The sequence below is a fragment of the Notechis scutatus genome, chromosome 3, assembly GCF_049901735.1.
Source record: "Notechis scutatus isolate UNSWTSFEM ecotype Mainland chromosome 3, rNotScu1.2, whole genome shotgun sequence".
Lineage (NCBI taxonomy): Eukaryota > Metazoa > Chordata > Lepidosauria > Squamata > Elapidae > Notechis > Notechis scutatus.
Window position 1 is genome coordinate 22,871,073 of NC_142011.1, and position 13,997 is coordinate 22,885,069.

At 39.5% G+C, this 13,997-nt stretch overlaps 1 protein-coding gene across 1 annotated transcript in view; it reads right to left on the reverse strand.

Annotated features, from left to right (window-relative positions):
* Window positions 1-13,760, reverse strand: part of SLC9A8 (solute carrier family 9 member A8) — a 61,789-nt gene extending 48,029 nt beyond the window's left edge. The window contains exons 1-2 of the mRNA XM_026664986.2: window positions 13,431-13,760; window positions 8,610-8,788 (exon numbers count right to left, since the gene is read on the reverse strand). Coding sequence (XP_026520771.1) covers window positions 8,610-8,788; window positions 13,431-13,444 — 193 coding nt within the window. The 5' untranslated portion in view covers window positions 13,445-13,760. The remainder of the gene's footprint in view (window positions 1-8,609; window positions 8,789-13,430) is intronic.
* Window positions 13,761-13,997: the final 237 nt, after the last annotated feature.

Genomic DNA, 13,997 nt, shown 5'->3' on the forward strand with positions numbered 1-13,997 from the left:
ACTACTCATGATAAAGGCTGCTACAATTACAGTATACACCTAAATGGCATAATTTGTTTTACATATTAAACCTGGAAAACCAAGTCCCCATTCCTGTTGTTATTTGCATCTCACAATTGTGGAGTATTATTGACCACTTTTTCCTACTTATAACAATTCCTTGAAATAGAAACAATAGGTAAAATTCAAAAAAAGTGACTTATGATCGTTTTTCACACTTAAGACCGTTACGGCAACCCCATGGTCGTGTGATCAAAATTCAGATGTTTGGCAACTGACTCATATTTATGACGGTTGCAGTATCCCAAGGTCACGCGATCACCTTTTGCAACTTTCTAACAAGCAAAGTCAATGGAGAAGCCAGATTCATGTAATAACCAGGTTACCAACTTATCAACTGCAGAGATTCACGTAACAAGTTTGGCAAAAAAAAAAAAAAAAAAAGGCCTAAAATGGAACAACGTTCACAAATGTTTCACTTAGCAACAGAAATTTTGGGCTCAACTGTGGTCATAAGCCGAGGACTGCCTGTACATCTAATGAGAACACGAAAAAGGGCCTTCTCAGTGGTAACCCATTCTTTATGGGACATCATTCCCCCAAGGTACAATTGTCCTCCCAACTTCTTGTTTTTTTGCTAAAAGCCCTAAAGCCGTGGTTTCTTAAGCAGGCCTGGAGACCACAAATGGGAAATGGGACCGATCAAGTGGCTGATTTCACTACCAGGAGGTGTGGGGATGTTTTTTTTTAATGGGTTTTTATTATAGGATGGATTTTTTTAAATGTTGCAAACGGCCCAGAGTCACCTATTTGAGTTGGGTGGCTATATAAATTTGTTAAAATAAATGAATAAAATTCTCAGAAAACAATTTTACTTAGCAAAATGTAGCAATTTTACTTGCAAATGTTACCCTGCACTACAGGTAGTCCTGGACTTACGACCACAAAAAAAATATGTTGTTAAGTGAGATATTTGTTCAGTGAGTTTTGCCCCATTTTGCAACCTTCCTTGCCACAAATGTTAAGTGACTGACTGCTTCCCCATTGACTTTGCTTGCCAGTAGGTTGCAAAAGGTGACCTTGGGACGCAGCAATGGTTGTAACTATGAACAATTTGCCCAGCGGCTGAATTTTGATCACATGATCATAAGGATGCTTCAAATGTCATGTGGAAAATGGTCGTAGGTCACTTTTTTTCAGTACTGTTGCAACTTTGAATGGTCACTAAATGAACTGTTGTCAGTTGAGGACTACTTGTACATTTCAGGCGTTTATTTTCATGGCATTTTTGTGATATAATTCATTCTGATATACATGGATACAGTTGTTACTTCTATCCAATTGATTCAAATCTGATGTGGTACACAAGTGAGAAAAATGAATCCAGATTTAAAAGGTTTTAAATCAACTTTCAGAAAAGCATTTTATGAGAAGATAAAACAACAACCATGCAAATTTGCCTGTCAAAAACTTTTATATTTTGCACAGCATATCAGGTAACCACAGCCATAACCCAATCAAAGAAGAAGTCACTTTTTTTCCCAATGAACTGGAAAAAAAATGCCCAACGCATGAAGTTATTTTATCCAGAGAGCATCCTAGTATGGAAAACACCAACCATGCACTGGATTTTACCTAAATAAATTACATTCTATCCAATCAATATATCAGAAGGTAAATACTAGTTTATTTTGGAGGAAGTTAACTTCTAGGAAATAGGCTCTCCTATTGAGATTTGAGAACAAATTGTCCTCTTGGTTTTAGCTTCTTTTATTTAGTAAACAAGCCCATCCCACAAAGAAATTGACACTTGCTAAAAGATAAACCTCTTATCAAACAAAAACAAACAAACAAATCTTTTTATTTATCTTCAGGAAATATAAATTAGTTGTTTTTTTTTTCTACTTCTGCTCTGTCAACGTTTTTAACTAACAAATAATTTCATCTTTAAGCAGCACATTTACACAATGGATCTATTTCATAAGTAGCAGTAGAAACAGTAAATATTTGTTTTAATCAAAAAATGTTTTGGAATTCAAAACTTGCAGGGCATCCAAACTAACAGCAGCCTCATACTAGTAACAATAAACCAAGGAGAAGCAGCCAACATTCACCAAAAAGGTGGTGGGGGAGGAAGGGGGTTGTAAGAAAGTCTGCAAAACTCCGCAAATGTCCCAGAAAAAAAAGAGAAAGCAGGGAATATTCTAATGAGTACGTTTAGCAAAGTTAGATAAATATGCAAGATATTAAAATATTTGATGAATTCATCAAACTAGGCCATTCCAGCCAGGCTTCTTCAAAAAGGTCTTATCCAGAATTGTTAACAGCATGAAAAAAAACACCAAATCCAGTGGAGATATAACTTCTTCTGACATGTCTATAATGGCCAGAACCACTCTTGCATAGAACAAGATGATGCATGGCATAAAATCACACGCTAAGACCATTTGGGGGAAATTGGACGTGGACAGAATCTGGACAACTCTGAACAAGAAAAATCTAACAGCAATTCAGCAATCAAATAACAACATCCTGTCTCAGGAGAAATGCAACTCAGGTCTCATGTGATAATGGGACTGCGTTTAGTACAGTAGAAGATATTATTGGACACAGCATGTGATATTACTGTGACAAGTGACACAACAGTCAAGTGAGAAAGACTCATTCAACAAGGGAAAAAAAGTTGCAAAGGAGAGAAAGAGATTACCCAAGTAGCCATGTTTGTCCATAACCAATTTTTTAGAGGTTATTTTGCTGTTTATTTCTCCATATCAATATTTTTTTTTAGAAAATTGTCTAGGGCATTTTTAGTAAGTCATTTGGCAATGGGGGAAGCCATACAAGGTCATATGCTTCCAAATAAATAAATATAGGCCTTCCATGCCCTGAGTGCTTTCCCACAAACACTGGACCTCAAGTATAATAATGTACCATCAAGAATAAGGTTTCCTAGCCTTTGGGGGGGGGGCATTGTTTCAAAAGCAGCATATTCAGCTTTAATTTGGACTGAATTTACCAGGTGTATTAGCTGGTTTAAGTAAGTTTCCAGGAAATACACTCATCATGAATTAAAAGGCTAATACAACTCCCTCTATATTGTCTGCATTGTCTGTCAATGGCTCCCAAGGTTTCATATAAGACATTTTTTTCCTGCCCAACCCAGTGCTGTCATGGATTGAATTGGAAAGGTATGTGCTCTATTGATGCTTTCTTAGTCACAGCTTTTTTTTTACTATTTGACCCTTCACCACACATAGTAAAAGGTCATTGCTGGGACGCACTCTGCAATCAACATCTACCAACCCATTTGCAAGCTGTCAATTACATTCAACCCTGGAGCTTGAATAATAACAAACCTTTTTGAGTAGTAGCATAACATTTTGCTGCACCTTATTTTCTCCGCCATATTTCAATATAGCCACTCCTACAAGCTCACAGTGCTTCTGCAAAGAATATCCTTTGGAATTTTCCTTGGGTTGAAGTGACACATAAATTGTAGGAAGGGAGAGAAGGAGTTGGTGATAATCATAGATAATGTCAGTTTGGTGTAATGATGATGGCATCAGTAGAACCAGGGAGATCAGGAGTTTTAGTCCTGCCTTAGCCACAAAGCCAGATATGGAGCCTTGAGTCTCTCTCTCTCTCAGCCCTAGGAAGAAAACAATGGCAGACTACTTCCATAGCTTTTGCCCAGAAAACTGCCCGGACTCATCTAAGTAGTTGCCAAGGGTCAACACTGACCCAAAGGCATTCTTCTCCAAAACCCTCCCCATCGAACTAGCATCTGTAGACCCTCCCACAAGAAACTTATTTTGTTGTGCCATATTTTATGAGCTTGTTATTACAGGTAGTCCTCGACTTATGACATTGTGTTTAGTGACCGTTCAAAGTTACACTGAATAAAGTGACATGACCATTTTTCACACTTGATTATTACAGCATCCCCATGGTCCTATGAACAAAATTCAGGTGTTTGGCAACTGACTTGTATTTATGATGGTTGCAGTATCCCAAGGTCACACAATCACCTTTTGCAAATTTCTGATAGGGAAAGTCAGTGGGGAAGCTGACTTATGTAACAACAGTGTTACTAACAACTGCAGTGATTCACTTAACAATTGTGGCAAGAAAGCTTGTAAAATGGAGCAAAACTCACTTAACAACTGTCTTTTGGACTCAATTGTGGTCATAAGTTGAGCACTACCTGTATAGAGGTAACACATGGGTACAAAACCACTGTCAGGAGGATAGTAGAACTGGCTGTTTTCAAAATAATTTTACCGTACTCGGGAATAGTTCATGATGCCAACTGTGAAAAGGAAAAATCTTTCTGCCATACAGTATATAGAGAGAGCACTTTCTTTCACAAGATTATCTTCTTTTTTTTCTTTAGCTTTATATATCACATTTAATGCTTTTCAAATATTAAGTTGGTCTTGTTGGCCAGACATTAATTCTCTCTAAAGGCAAAGGATAAAGCACTGTTTAAAAAAGATATGGACTATATTTATTCAATCCTTTTTTTCTTATACAGCAGGGGTGTCAGACTCAAGGCCCACAGGCAACATCCGGCCTGCAAAGTGCTTAAATTTGGCCCATGGGGCCAGCCTGGAAATAGCAAAGGATTGGTCTATGGTGTATGGCAGCCAAAATGGGGCACAGGGGTTGGGAATGACGGGCAGCCCCCCGCATCCCATTTTGGCTGGCAGGATGCTGGAGGTGTCTGTCCCATCTCCCATGCTCCCCAGCCGGCTGGCCTGCAGAGGAGAAGTACAATGCTGATCAGGCCTTGAAGAAATCCAGTTTGACACCCCGGTATTGTTTCACATGATACCTCATGAGATATCATCATAGATTTTTTCCCCAGAATAATTCCCACACTTACAAAAAATCAACATTATTAAAATAGAAACTGTAATTCAATTCAACCAAAATGCACTAGGCTATGATGGTATAAACAATCATTCAAACTGACAACCAGATTTTCAGGATAAACAAAGCTTACAAACTGTTTTGGGAAAATACAACCAGAAACAGTAATGGAAAGCTAAATAATATATACAGACTGTATAAATATATCTTTCATATAGAATTACCCAGTTCACATAAAGGTAAATTGAATCAAGAAAAAATATCAAAGAAAAGGAAATAAATAACTCTATGATGCTATGAAAATCTAGTGAAAGAAAGGGCTAAAATATTCTCTCTCATTATTAGATAAATATTTTCTCTATTATATTGTTAGTAATATGTATCATTATTTTTACACTTGGGGCTCTCAAAAACTCAGAACCAAAATTTAATGGATTTGCTTTAATGGATCCCAATCCTGGGAACAATTTTTTCTAGGTCAGCTATGTCTAGATTACACAATTTCATATTATGAAGAGGCTCATTCTATAATTCTAGACTATTTACTCAAAAAGATGTCACCTTCAGTTCACGAAGAAGTAGGAACAGAAGTAAAATATGATAGTCCCTTCTGCAAAATAAAGTTCAAGGAAAAATAACAGAAACATGCCCTTTACATTCCAAGTGCAATTAAGGTACAACACCCTGTAATTTTATGTCTGGAATTGAGAAAGCAATTGCAGGATTTAATTAAGTAGAATATAGCTATGTACTCAGGTTACACACTGTCATGGTTGAATAAAAGATGACGCAATTTTCTTTCAAAATTAATTCAATAAGCTACATGGGTTTAGAACATTGATCTGCTCCATTCAGGCTACACACAATTCTCTGTAATGGAATTTTTATAAGTGATTAATTTATACAGGGAATTCCTGTGTATTTTGTTTTCTAGAAGCTACCATAAACATACAGAGCATCAATGTAAACATACACACAAATAACCTTCTTTCTGGAAAGATCATTAATTTTAGGACACTCACATAGTTCAAATTGGCAGTGATCCCATTCTAATCTTGTTCAACTAATTCTCTTAACAATAACATTTCTAAAGGATGATATAAATTTTTCGTACACATTGAGAGATGCACAAAAAAAGCAATTACATGAAAACTAAAAAGTAGGTTTGTATTGCATGTATATTCTTATAGGGATCTTTCTTGTTAGAACACTTAAGCTGTGATTTTAGTCAAACCTAGGAAAAAGGGCTGAAGACACTTATTGAAACTCATATTCTTTATACCAAGAACCTGAAATAGAAGCCCCAACAAAAAGTCAGAAATTCTTAGTGACCTAAATTTGCCTTACAAAAAGCAAGTGAGCATTGTACTCAAAATTCACCTGAACACCCACTTCTTTGGTGTTGGCTTTATGGAGCCGTGGGGTGAGACCTGGGCTGATGTGTGACAGCAGCGCCTTTAGCTGCACTCACCTGTAAGTGTCAAAATAATCCAGCGAAGACACCAGAGGAGTTGCTCAGGTAAACCACCCCCCTACGCAGTCCTCCTCCTGCAGAAAACAGCCGCTCCCTGAGCTAAGAAGGCAAGGAGTTGCGACTCGACTCACTCAATTCCTAGGACTACCCTAAATGGCCCCAATTCGGTGAGGAGAGGGCGGCTCCCCCTGGCAATCCCCCTTTCTCTCAGTGCTCTGACTTCCTGTGGCCCACCGGTCTGAATGCCGGGTCAGACCACTAGAAGGACACTTACCCGCTTCTCAGCGGTGCTCCCCCCACCTCCTTCCCCAACTTCTCCCTCAACTTCAAAATGATGACGCCTGTTGCCAACATGGGTGCGACTGGGCGGGCATGGTGGAGCCAACCAGGGGCAATTGTTCCGGGTCCAACAAAGGGGCTGCGGGTAGGAGAGGGAAGGGATGGCAGGCAAAGGGGCCATGGGGGCGGCAAAGAGTTATGCTCCCTAGTCACCCACCCACCTGCAGTCCAGCAGCCGCACCGAAAAAAGCACGCAGCAGCTGCAGGCATCTCGCAACAAAGGGTGTGAGAAGTCCTGGGACATCCGCCCACCCACCTGCTGGCTGGCCGGGCCGGGCTGGAAGAGGCGCGTCTGCTGGGAGAAGGAAGAAAATGTGCTCCAGGAGGGCGGGCAGGCAGGCGGATGTCCCAGGGCTGCTGCACATGCGCACTGCATGTGTAGCAGCTGCACACACAGTGCGCATGTGCAGCAGGCCTGGGATATCTGCCAAGCTGCAGTATGGCCGCCACATGGTAGGGAAAGCTAGGAGAGTGACCAGGACAAGTGGGCAACCGGGCGACCGGGTCGGGGGCGTGGCCAGCCAGGGGTCGCCACCGGTTTGACAACCCATGCCAAATCACCGGTACCAGTTCACCCGAGCCGGTGCGAACTGGTTGAATACCTCTGCTACATATTATATTAAATCATAATTAATGATTTACAAATTTTACACAACATGGCTGAACCAAAAGGAAGAATGCAGCCTTTAATTGCAGTTACACATTATACGACTTAAAATATTTACATTTTCATGATTTCTATGCAGCCATCAGCTCCTTTCATGTGCAACCATAGTAGTTTGCTAAATAGTTAGAGTAGCCAATGTGGCACAGGTTACATTTAGCTAAATGTGCTATTTAACACATAGGATGATGCTATTTCCAGAAGATTTAAGCTTCACATAATGCACTAAGACCCATGGGCACACAAAATGGTTTGTGACAGATGAGATCATCAAGAATCTGTAAATATTTAGCAAACCACAGATAACATTTGCCAAAATCTCCTGCATGGGGAATTAAACAAGATACAGATCACCCATGAGCCACATGGGATTTTTGAATTGCTGATTTCATATCTCATTTGGTTACTCATATCCCATTCTGACAACACAAATGAACACTGACAGTACAGTTTTCCATCATAAGAGGGAAATCAAAACTCTTAGAAAAAGTTGCAACTCTCTAACCGCCCACACCCTGAGAAAAAGCTTTCTGGAAACTTATGGGTATACTTATTCATATAGCAAAATCTTTTCAAATTCAATTTATCCGAATGAGTAACAAAATGGAAAAAAAATCCCTCATTCCTAAAGTGTGGCTTTTGATAAATGAAATATTTTCTGTTCCTGCTCTAACCATGTGAAATTTGATATTCCTGCTACTTACTTATATGCAAAAGCAAAAAAATAAAGAGCTAAAGGAGTCCCTGTGGATTTTTTTCTGCTGGTCACTGCCAACTATAAGGGGTGGTGCTCTTATCCGTTTTAAGGCCATTAAGCCAATGCTGTCTGACGACATTTCCATGATCATATGGCCAGCACGACATCACAGAGCGCTAGTACCTTCCCACTGAAGTGGTACTTATTTATCTACTCTAATTTGCACACTTTTGAATTGCTAGGTTGGCAGGAACTGGGGCAACAATAGGAGCTCACCCTGTCATATGGTGCTCAGATCTTGAACCTGGGCTGTCAGCTTTCCAGCCAACCAGCCAACAAGTGTCTTAACCACTGAGTTACTGCACAACCCTTCATGAATAAAAGCGTATGAAAATTTTATTTCAGAAATGTTCACACCTGCTTCCTTCTACCTTGGAAATTAAAAAACTCTTCCATTCCACTTTTTCTTCATACTGGCATTACAGATCAGAAAGCATAACTGGAATTGTGTTTCACAACCTTCATTTTTCCATGACTATCAAAAGTAATTAATAAGAGATTACCTAGTACAAGGAGACTAAAGAATATAGTCATGCCACTTGACTGTTCTTCTTGTTGAGCCTGGACGCCAGTTTGTACTGGAAGGATTGGTTTGGCAGGTGTAGGAAGCACTAGTTTTGTGGTGAGGGCCAGGGTGGTATGAAGGGTGAAATTGAATACATCATGGGTCACATTTGGGAAGCTGTAAGAGAACGCAAACCCATGTCAGACTGCGTAGAAACAGAACTAAAAATAAAAACAATGTCTAAAACACAGAAAACTTGGAAAAACTATTATTTAAGAAACAACTGCCTAACATTAACCCGTCTGAAAAGAATTGTGCTTTATTATAGGTCTTAGATAATTGCAGCATAAATACCATGACTCCAAAACCTCTTGGGAAACTATTGCAGTGAAATGATTAAAATAACTGCGTGTGAAGAGTACAGTACCTGAAGGAACATTTACTGCTTTAAAGAGTAAAGGCATCAAAGCAAAATAGAAATAAAGATAAAGATACCTACAAGTACATAACTAGATTCTAGAAAAAAACAGAGTGCCTAAGAGACTGAACTTCTTCAGGAGGACTGAAGAGTGCATATTATATTTCAAAATTATCAGTAATAGCTATGGGATAGTTATTATAGTGTATACTGTACAGCTCTTATGGCTCTCCAAGGAACAGACAGTACACTCAGATGTCCTAAAATTTAGTACAAAACCAAGCATACCTCAAAATCCAAAATCACGAGAAAACAGTCAAAATTGGACAATTTAAAGATGAGTTCTTTAAAGCCTTTATTTTGATTCAGATTTTCTTCACAGCTACAGTTCTACATTCTCATTACCCCTTTGCTTACATGCTGACAAAAAGGGTTAGGGTTAGGATTTCTGAGTTTTGCATTCCATATGCGATGCAAAAAAATATTGCTAATTCACAGTATACTCATGCTAATATGCTGAATAATGCAGGAAAGAATAACTGAGTTAGATATGCCCTTGACTGTTTGTCTTGCATAATATGATAACATGCAGTGAAATTATATAACTAAGGTCATTATCATACAGCCTCAACAATAAGATATGTGGATTTGTATTGAGCATCCAGTAACACTTGTCTAATTCTGGGTGAGGCAGGGGCAATGTAATGACTTTTGCCTCAGATTTCAGCAAGGTACTTAGAGAATTATTGATTTCTCTTACAGAACCAAGAGTTTTTCTCTAAAAGAAAGAACATTAGTGATCTTGTATCACATCTAAAACAACTAGTCCTTAAATGAAGGAGTGTGTGGTCCAAGGAGGCTTGATGCATGTGTGGTACTGTTTGATTTCAATTCCTATCAACTCTGGCAACCTTGATGGAGTTTGCAGCAATGTAGTTCAGAAATATCTGATAAACAGTACAAACAAGAAACAAGAATCATGGCACATCTAATTGCAGGAAGATCATATGAAAAATGTTTTTAATTGTTTTCTGTGACATACAATAGGGATGGAATTAGATGATTTTGCCACATCAGTAAAAGAATAAGCAATAGAGATAAATATGTCTTGGTACTTCTATTCATGCACCATGATACAACTATTAATTTAAAAGATAAATTTTAAAAAAAAACTGGCAGTCCAGGTTGAAATATTGAAAATTTACTTCTTCATACACAACAAAAATAAAAATGCATGAAAACCCAAAACAGTGAAGTTCGAGAGCAAAGAGCTTTCACAATGTACTAGATCAAGAGTAAAGGTAAAAAATGTTTGTGATCAATTATCCCAGAGAGGAGAAAGACTAACTGTACATATTAATCTACATCCCCCTCTAAACATGGATAATTATTTTTTATTTTGTATCCTCTTCTAACGCAGAGGATAGTATGATTTTTAGCATTAGCACTGAATGTCTATGGAGATTCTCAGTCATCCAGATCATGGTTGTCCCAAAGGTACTTTTTTCAAGAGGCAACTGGACTTCCTTGGTTTTTTCTGAAGACATTTTGCTTCTCATCCAAGAAACTTCCCCATCATCCAGTCAGAACTGAAGAAGCTTCTTGCATGAGAAGCTAAACATCGTCAAAAAAAACAAAAAAAAACAAGGAAGTCCAATTGCCTCTTGAAAAAGCACCTTTGGGACATTAGCACAGAAGTAAATAAAAGAATGACATATTCTTGAACCTTAAACACTTCTCTGCATTGAAAGTCTGCTTCTTTTATCATGGCTTGAATAAAAAGCAATTGGCATGCAAGCAAATCACATTTCTGATACAGTACATGAGGTCAACTGGGGACAATCCATGGATGAACAAAGTGTTGATTTGGGCTCAAGGCACTAAGGTCAAAATTATCTTCTCTTATTCATGATAATTAATGTATGAACTATTTCATTTTATTCATTCAATGTTGAGAACAGTTTGTGGAAGGATAGACAACCTAGCATCTTCTACCGTAGATATTTTGGAGAAAAATTCCCCAAATCAAGCAAATATTTTTTCAACTAAAAGATATAGAGGACTCCAGATTAGCTACCCTTATTTTATTGATCTTTGTTTTATGTCTCCACAAACTGACTCTTGGCAATTGCCTGGACAGGTCCTTGTAGTTTTTTGCATAGTGGTTTTCCTTTTTAGGGCTAAGGGACAATATCTGGCCCAATGTTACCCCAGATAGCTTTGTGCCTAATGCAAAAGTAGAATACACAATATTCCAATTTCTAGCCTGGTACCTTAATCATTACACCAAAGTAACTTTTTTTATTTAGGTCCATAGACTAATAAGTATATTATTCTCTGTGCTGGTAGTTATATTTATATATAAAGTTTTGTTTGGCAAATTTCAATTTTCAATTCTATGATACCTTCGATATCCCAAACATATCCATATATCCACATTCAATATAAAAATACCAAGTATTTTTAACAATAAAAAATGCAGGAAACATTTCATATAAGACCAATTGTGTTTGTTCATATTTTTCCACTAATGCAAAGTCTGAAGTAATGCTATAATTCTTGCGCTAATATCCAATAAGCAAAACAGGATTCTATTTTTTTAATTATCATTGTAACCTGTAAGTTTCATTGCAACTTTCTTTTCATAACCTGGCAATATATCTTTCCTCTTCCACTTAGGTTGCTCTGCTTACAAATCATTATCATATCATGGTCAATATTTATTTATTCGTATCCCACCTTTATTATTTTTACAAATAACTCAGTAACTCCTATTTCCCCCACAACCACCCCATGAGAAAGTGTGTGACTGGCTCAAGGTCACCCAGCTGGCTTTCACAGATAGCTAAGGCAGGACCTGAATTCAGAGTCTCCTACTTTCTAGCTTGCTGGTAAAACCACAAGGCCAAAACTGGCTCTCCTATATCAATAGCTTAACCCAAAGATGTTTTTTCAAGAGGCAGCTGGACTTCAGGGCTGAAGAAGCTTCTTGAATGAGAAGCGAAACATCTTCAAAGAAAAAAAAAACCAAAACCAAAAAGTCCAGTTGCCCCTTGAAAAAAAAGCAGCACAACCTGGATGATTGAGAATCTCCATAGGAATCAATAGATTAACTTTTACATTTCCTGAAACTTGCCTGAGAAATGACGCAGCCTTCCACGCCTCCAACACTGAAGACCCCTTTCAACTTCTTCTCCCAAAGATGCTTTTTTGCACCTTTGGAACAACTATGACCTGAGAATGACTGAGAATCTCTACAGACTTTTAGCTTAACAATTTGGAATGAACACCCCTTGAATGGTGTGGGAGTAGGAATGGATTTCCAGAGGGAAAAATTGCAGATTACAGGAACTAGGAGCACTACTCAGGTGACTCTGAGGACACAGATAGCAATAACAATAGCACTTAGATTTATCTACAGCTTCACAGTGCTTTACAGCCCTCTCTAAGTTGTTTACAGAGTCAGCCTATTGCCCCCAACAATCTGGGTCCTCATTTTACCCACCTGGGAAGGATGAAAGGCTGAGTCAACCTTGAGCCTGGTGAGATTCGAACTGCCAAATTGCAGTCAGCAGAAGTAGCCTGCAGTACTGCACTCTAACCACTGTGCCATCAAGGCTCATAAGATAAACCTCCAAGTGCTTCAACAACCCTCTAAAACAGGGGCCTCCAACCTTGGCAACTTTAAGACTTGTGGACTTCAACTCCCAGAATTCCTCCTCCAGTCATGTTAGCTCAGGAATTCTGGGAGTTGAAGTCCACAAGTCTTAAAGTCGCCAAGTTCAAAGACCCTTGCTCAAAAAGGATGCAGATTACCAGCTGTCTGTAAGTAATATAAATCCTTCCATTCCCCATTATCCTGACAGAGCTGAAGAAGCTTCTTGGACAAAAGGTCTTCAAAAGAAAAAACAAGGAAGTCCAGTTACCTCCTGGGGAAAAAAACACACACACACCTTTGGGATAACTATGACCAATTTCTTGTTTACATCTGCAGGGGACGGGACAGCATCACCCTTCCCCCAGCCTTCCCCAATCAGGGCTTCTTCAGACGAGCTCGATTCCGTCTCCCCACCAGCAATGACAGCCAAGGTGTCAGGAGAGTCGTACGTGTGTCACCCAAAGAAGAAACCTGCTTGGAAAGGCCAGGATGGCAGGTGGGATCGTAACCTCCCATATCTGGAAAGGCCCGGGGGAGGGAAGGAAATGACACGAGATAAGAACGACTGCTCTGTGGGGGATTCCGTTAAGGACGGGCCGGCGTGGATTTCCCCTCACGTCATTTTAGGCTAATGATGGGGTGGAAGCCTCGCGGCCTTTCACCCAGCGCAAACCACCACTACCACCACCTCCTCGGGAATTCCCCACCTCCACGCCTAGAGCCCTTAAAGAGAAACCACTCACTCCGTTTGCGCCATTCTTCAGCTCTTTAACGGTGAGGGGGTGGAAAAGAATTATCTTATTTCTTTCCGCCCTCCCCCACCCCCTCCGCAACCTAGAGCGTTAGAACTCCACTATCCGAGGCCGACTTCCGGGGTTCTTGTTTGCGACGCTCTGGAACTGGCATGGCGCATCTCTATGGCAAGCAAGACTCCGTGTAGGAGCGGAGTGGGGGGAGTTGGGGTACAGCGCCAGCTCTTTCTCGGTAATTACATCATCGGCGCGTTACATCATGACCCGGATTTGCATATCCGGCCGCGTCATTTCTCCAGCTGTTCAGGAGGCTTCCGAGCAGAGGCACCTCGCCTGCTGCTCAGGTGTGGCCGTTAAGTGGGAAGGAAGGACTCTTGGTGTGGAAAGCGAGAAACTTTTTGACGAATCAATCAAACAGGATTACTTAAGAGTAACCTGACCAGGGCGTAGTCAATCCAATTTTCAGGATTAATCTGAAACGACAAACCATGTTATGTTTGAATTACCATTCATATTCATATTGAATTACTCTTCATACTCTACATAAACGACCTCTGT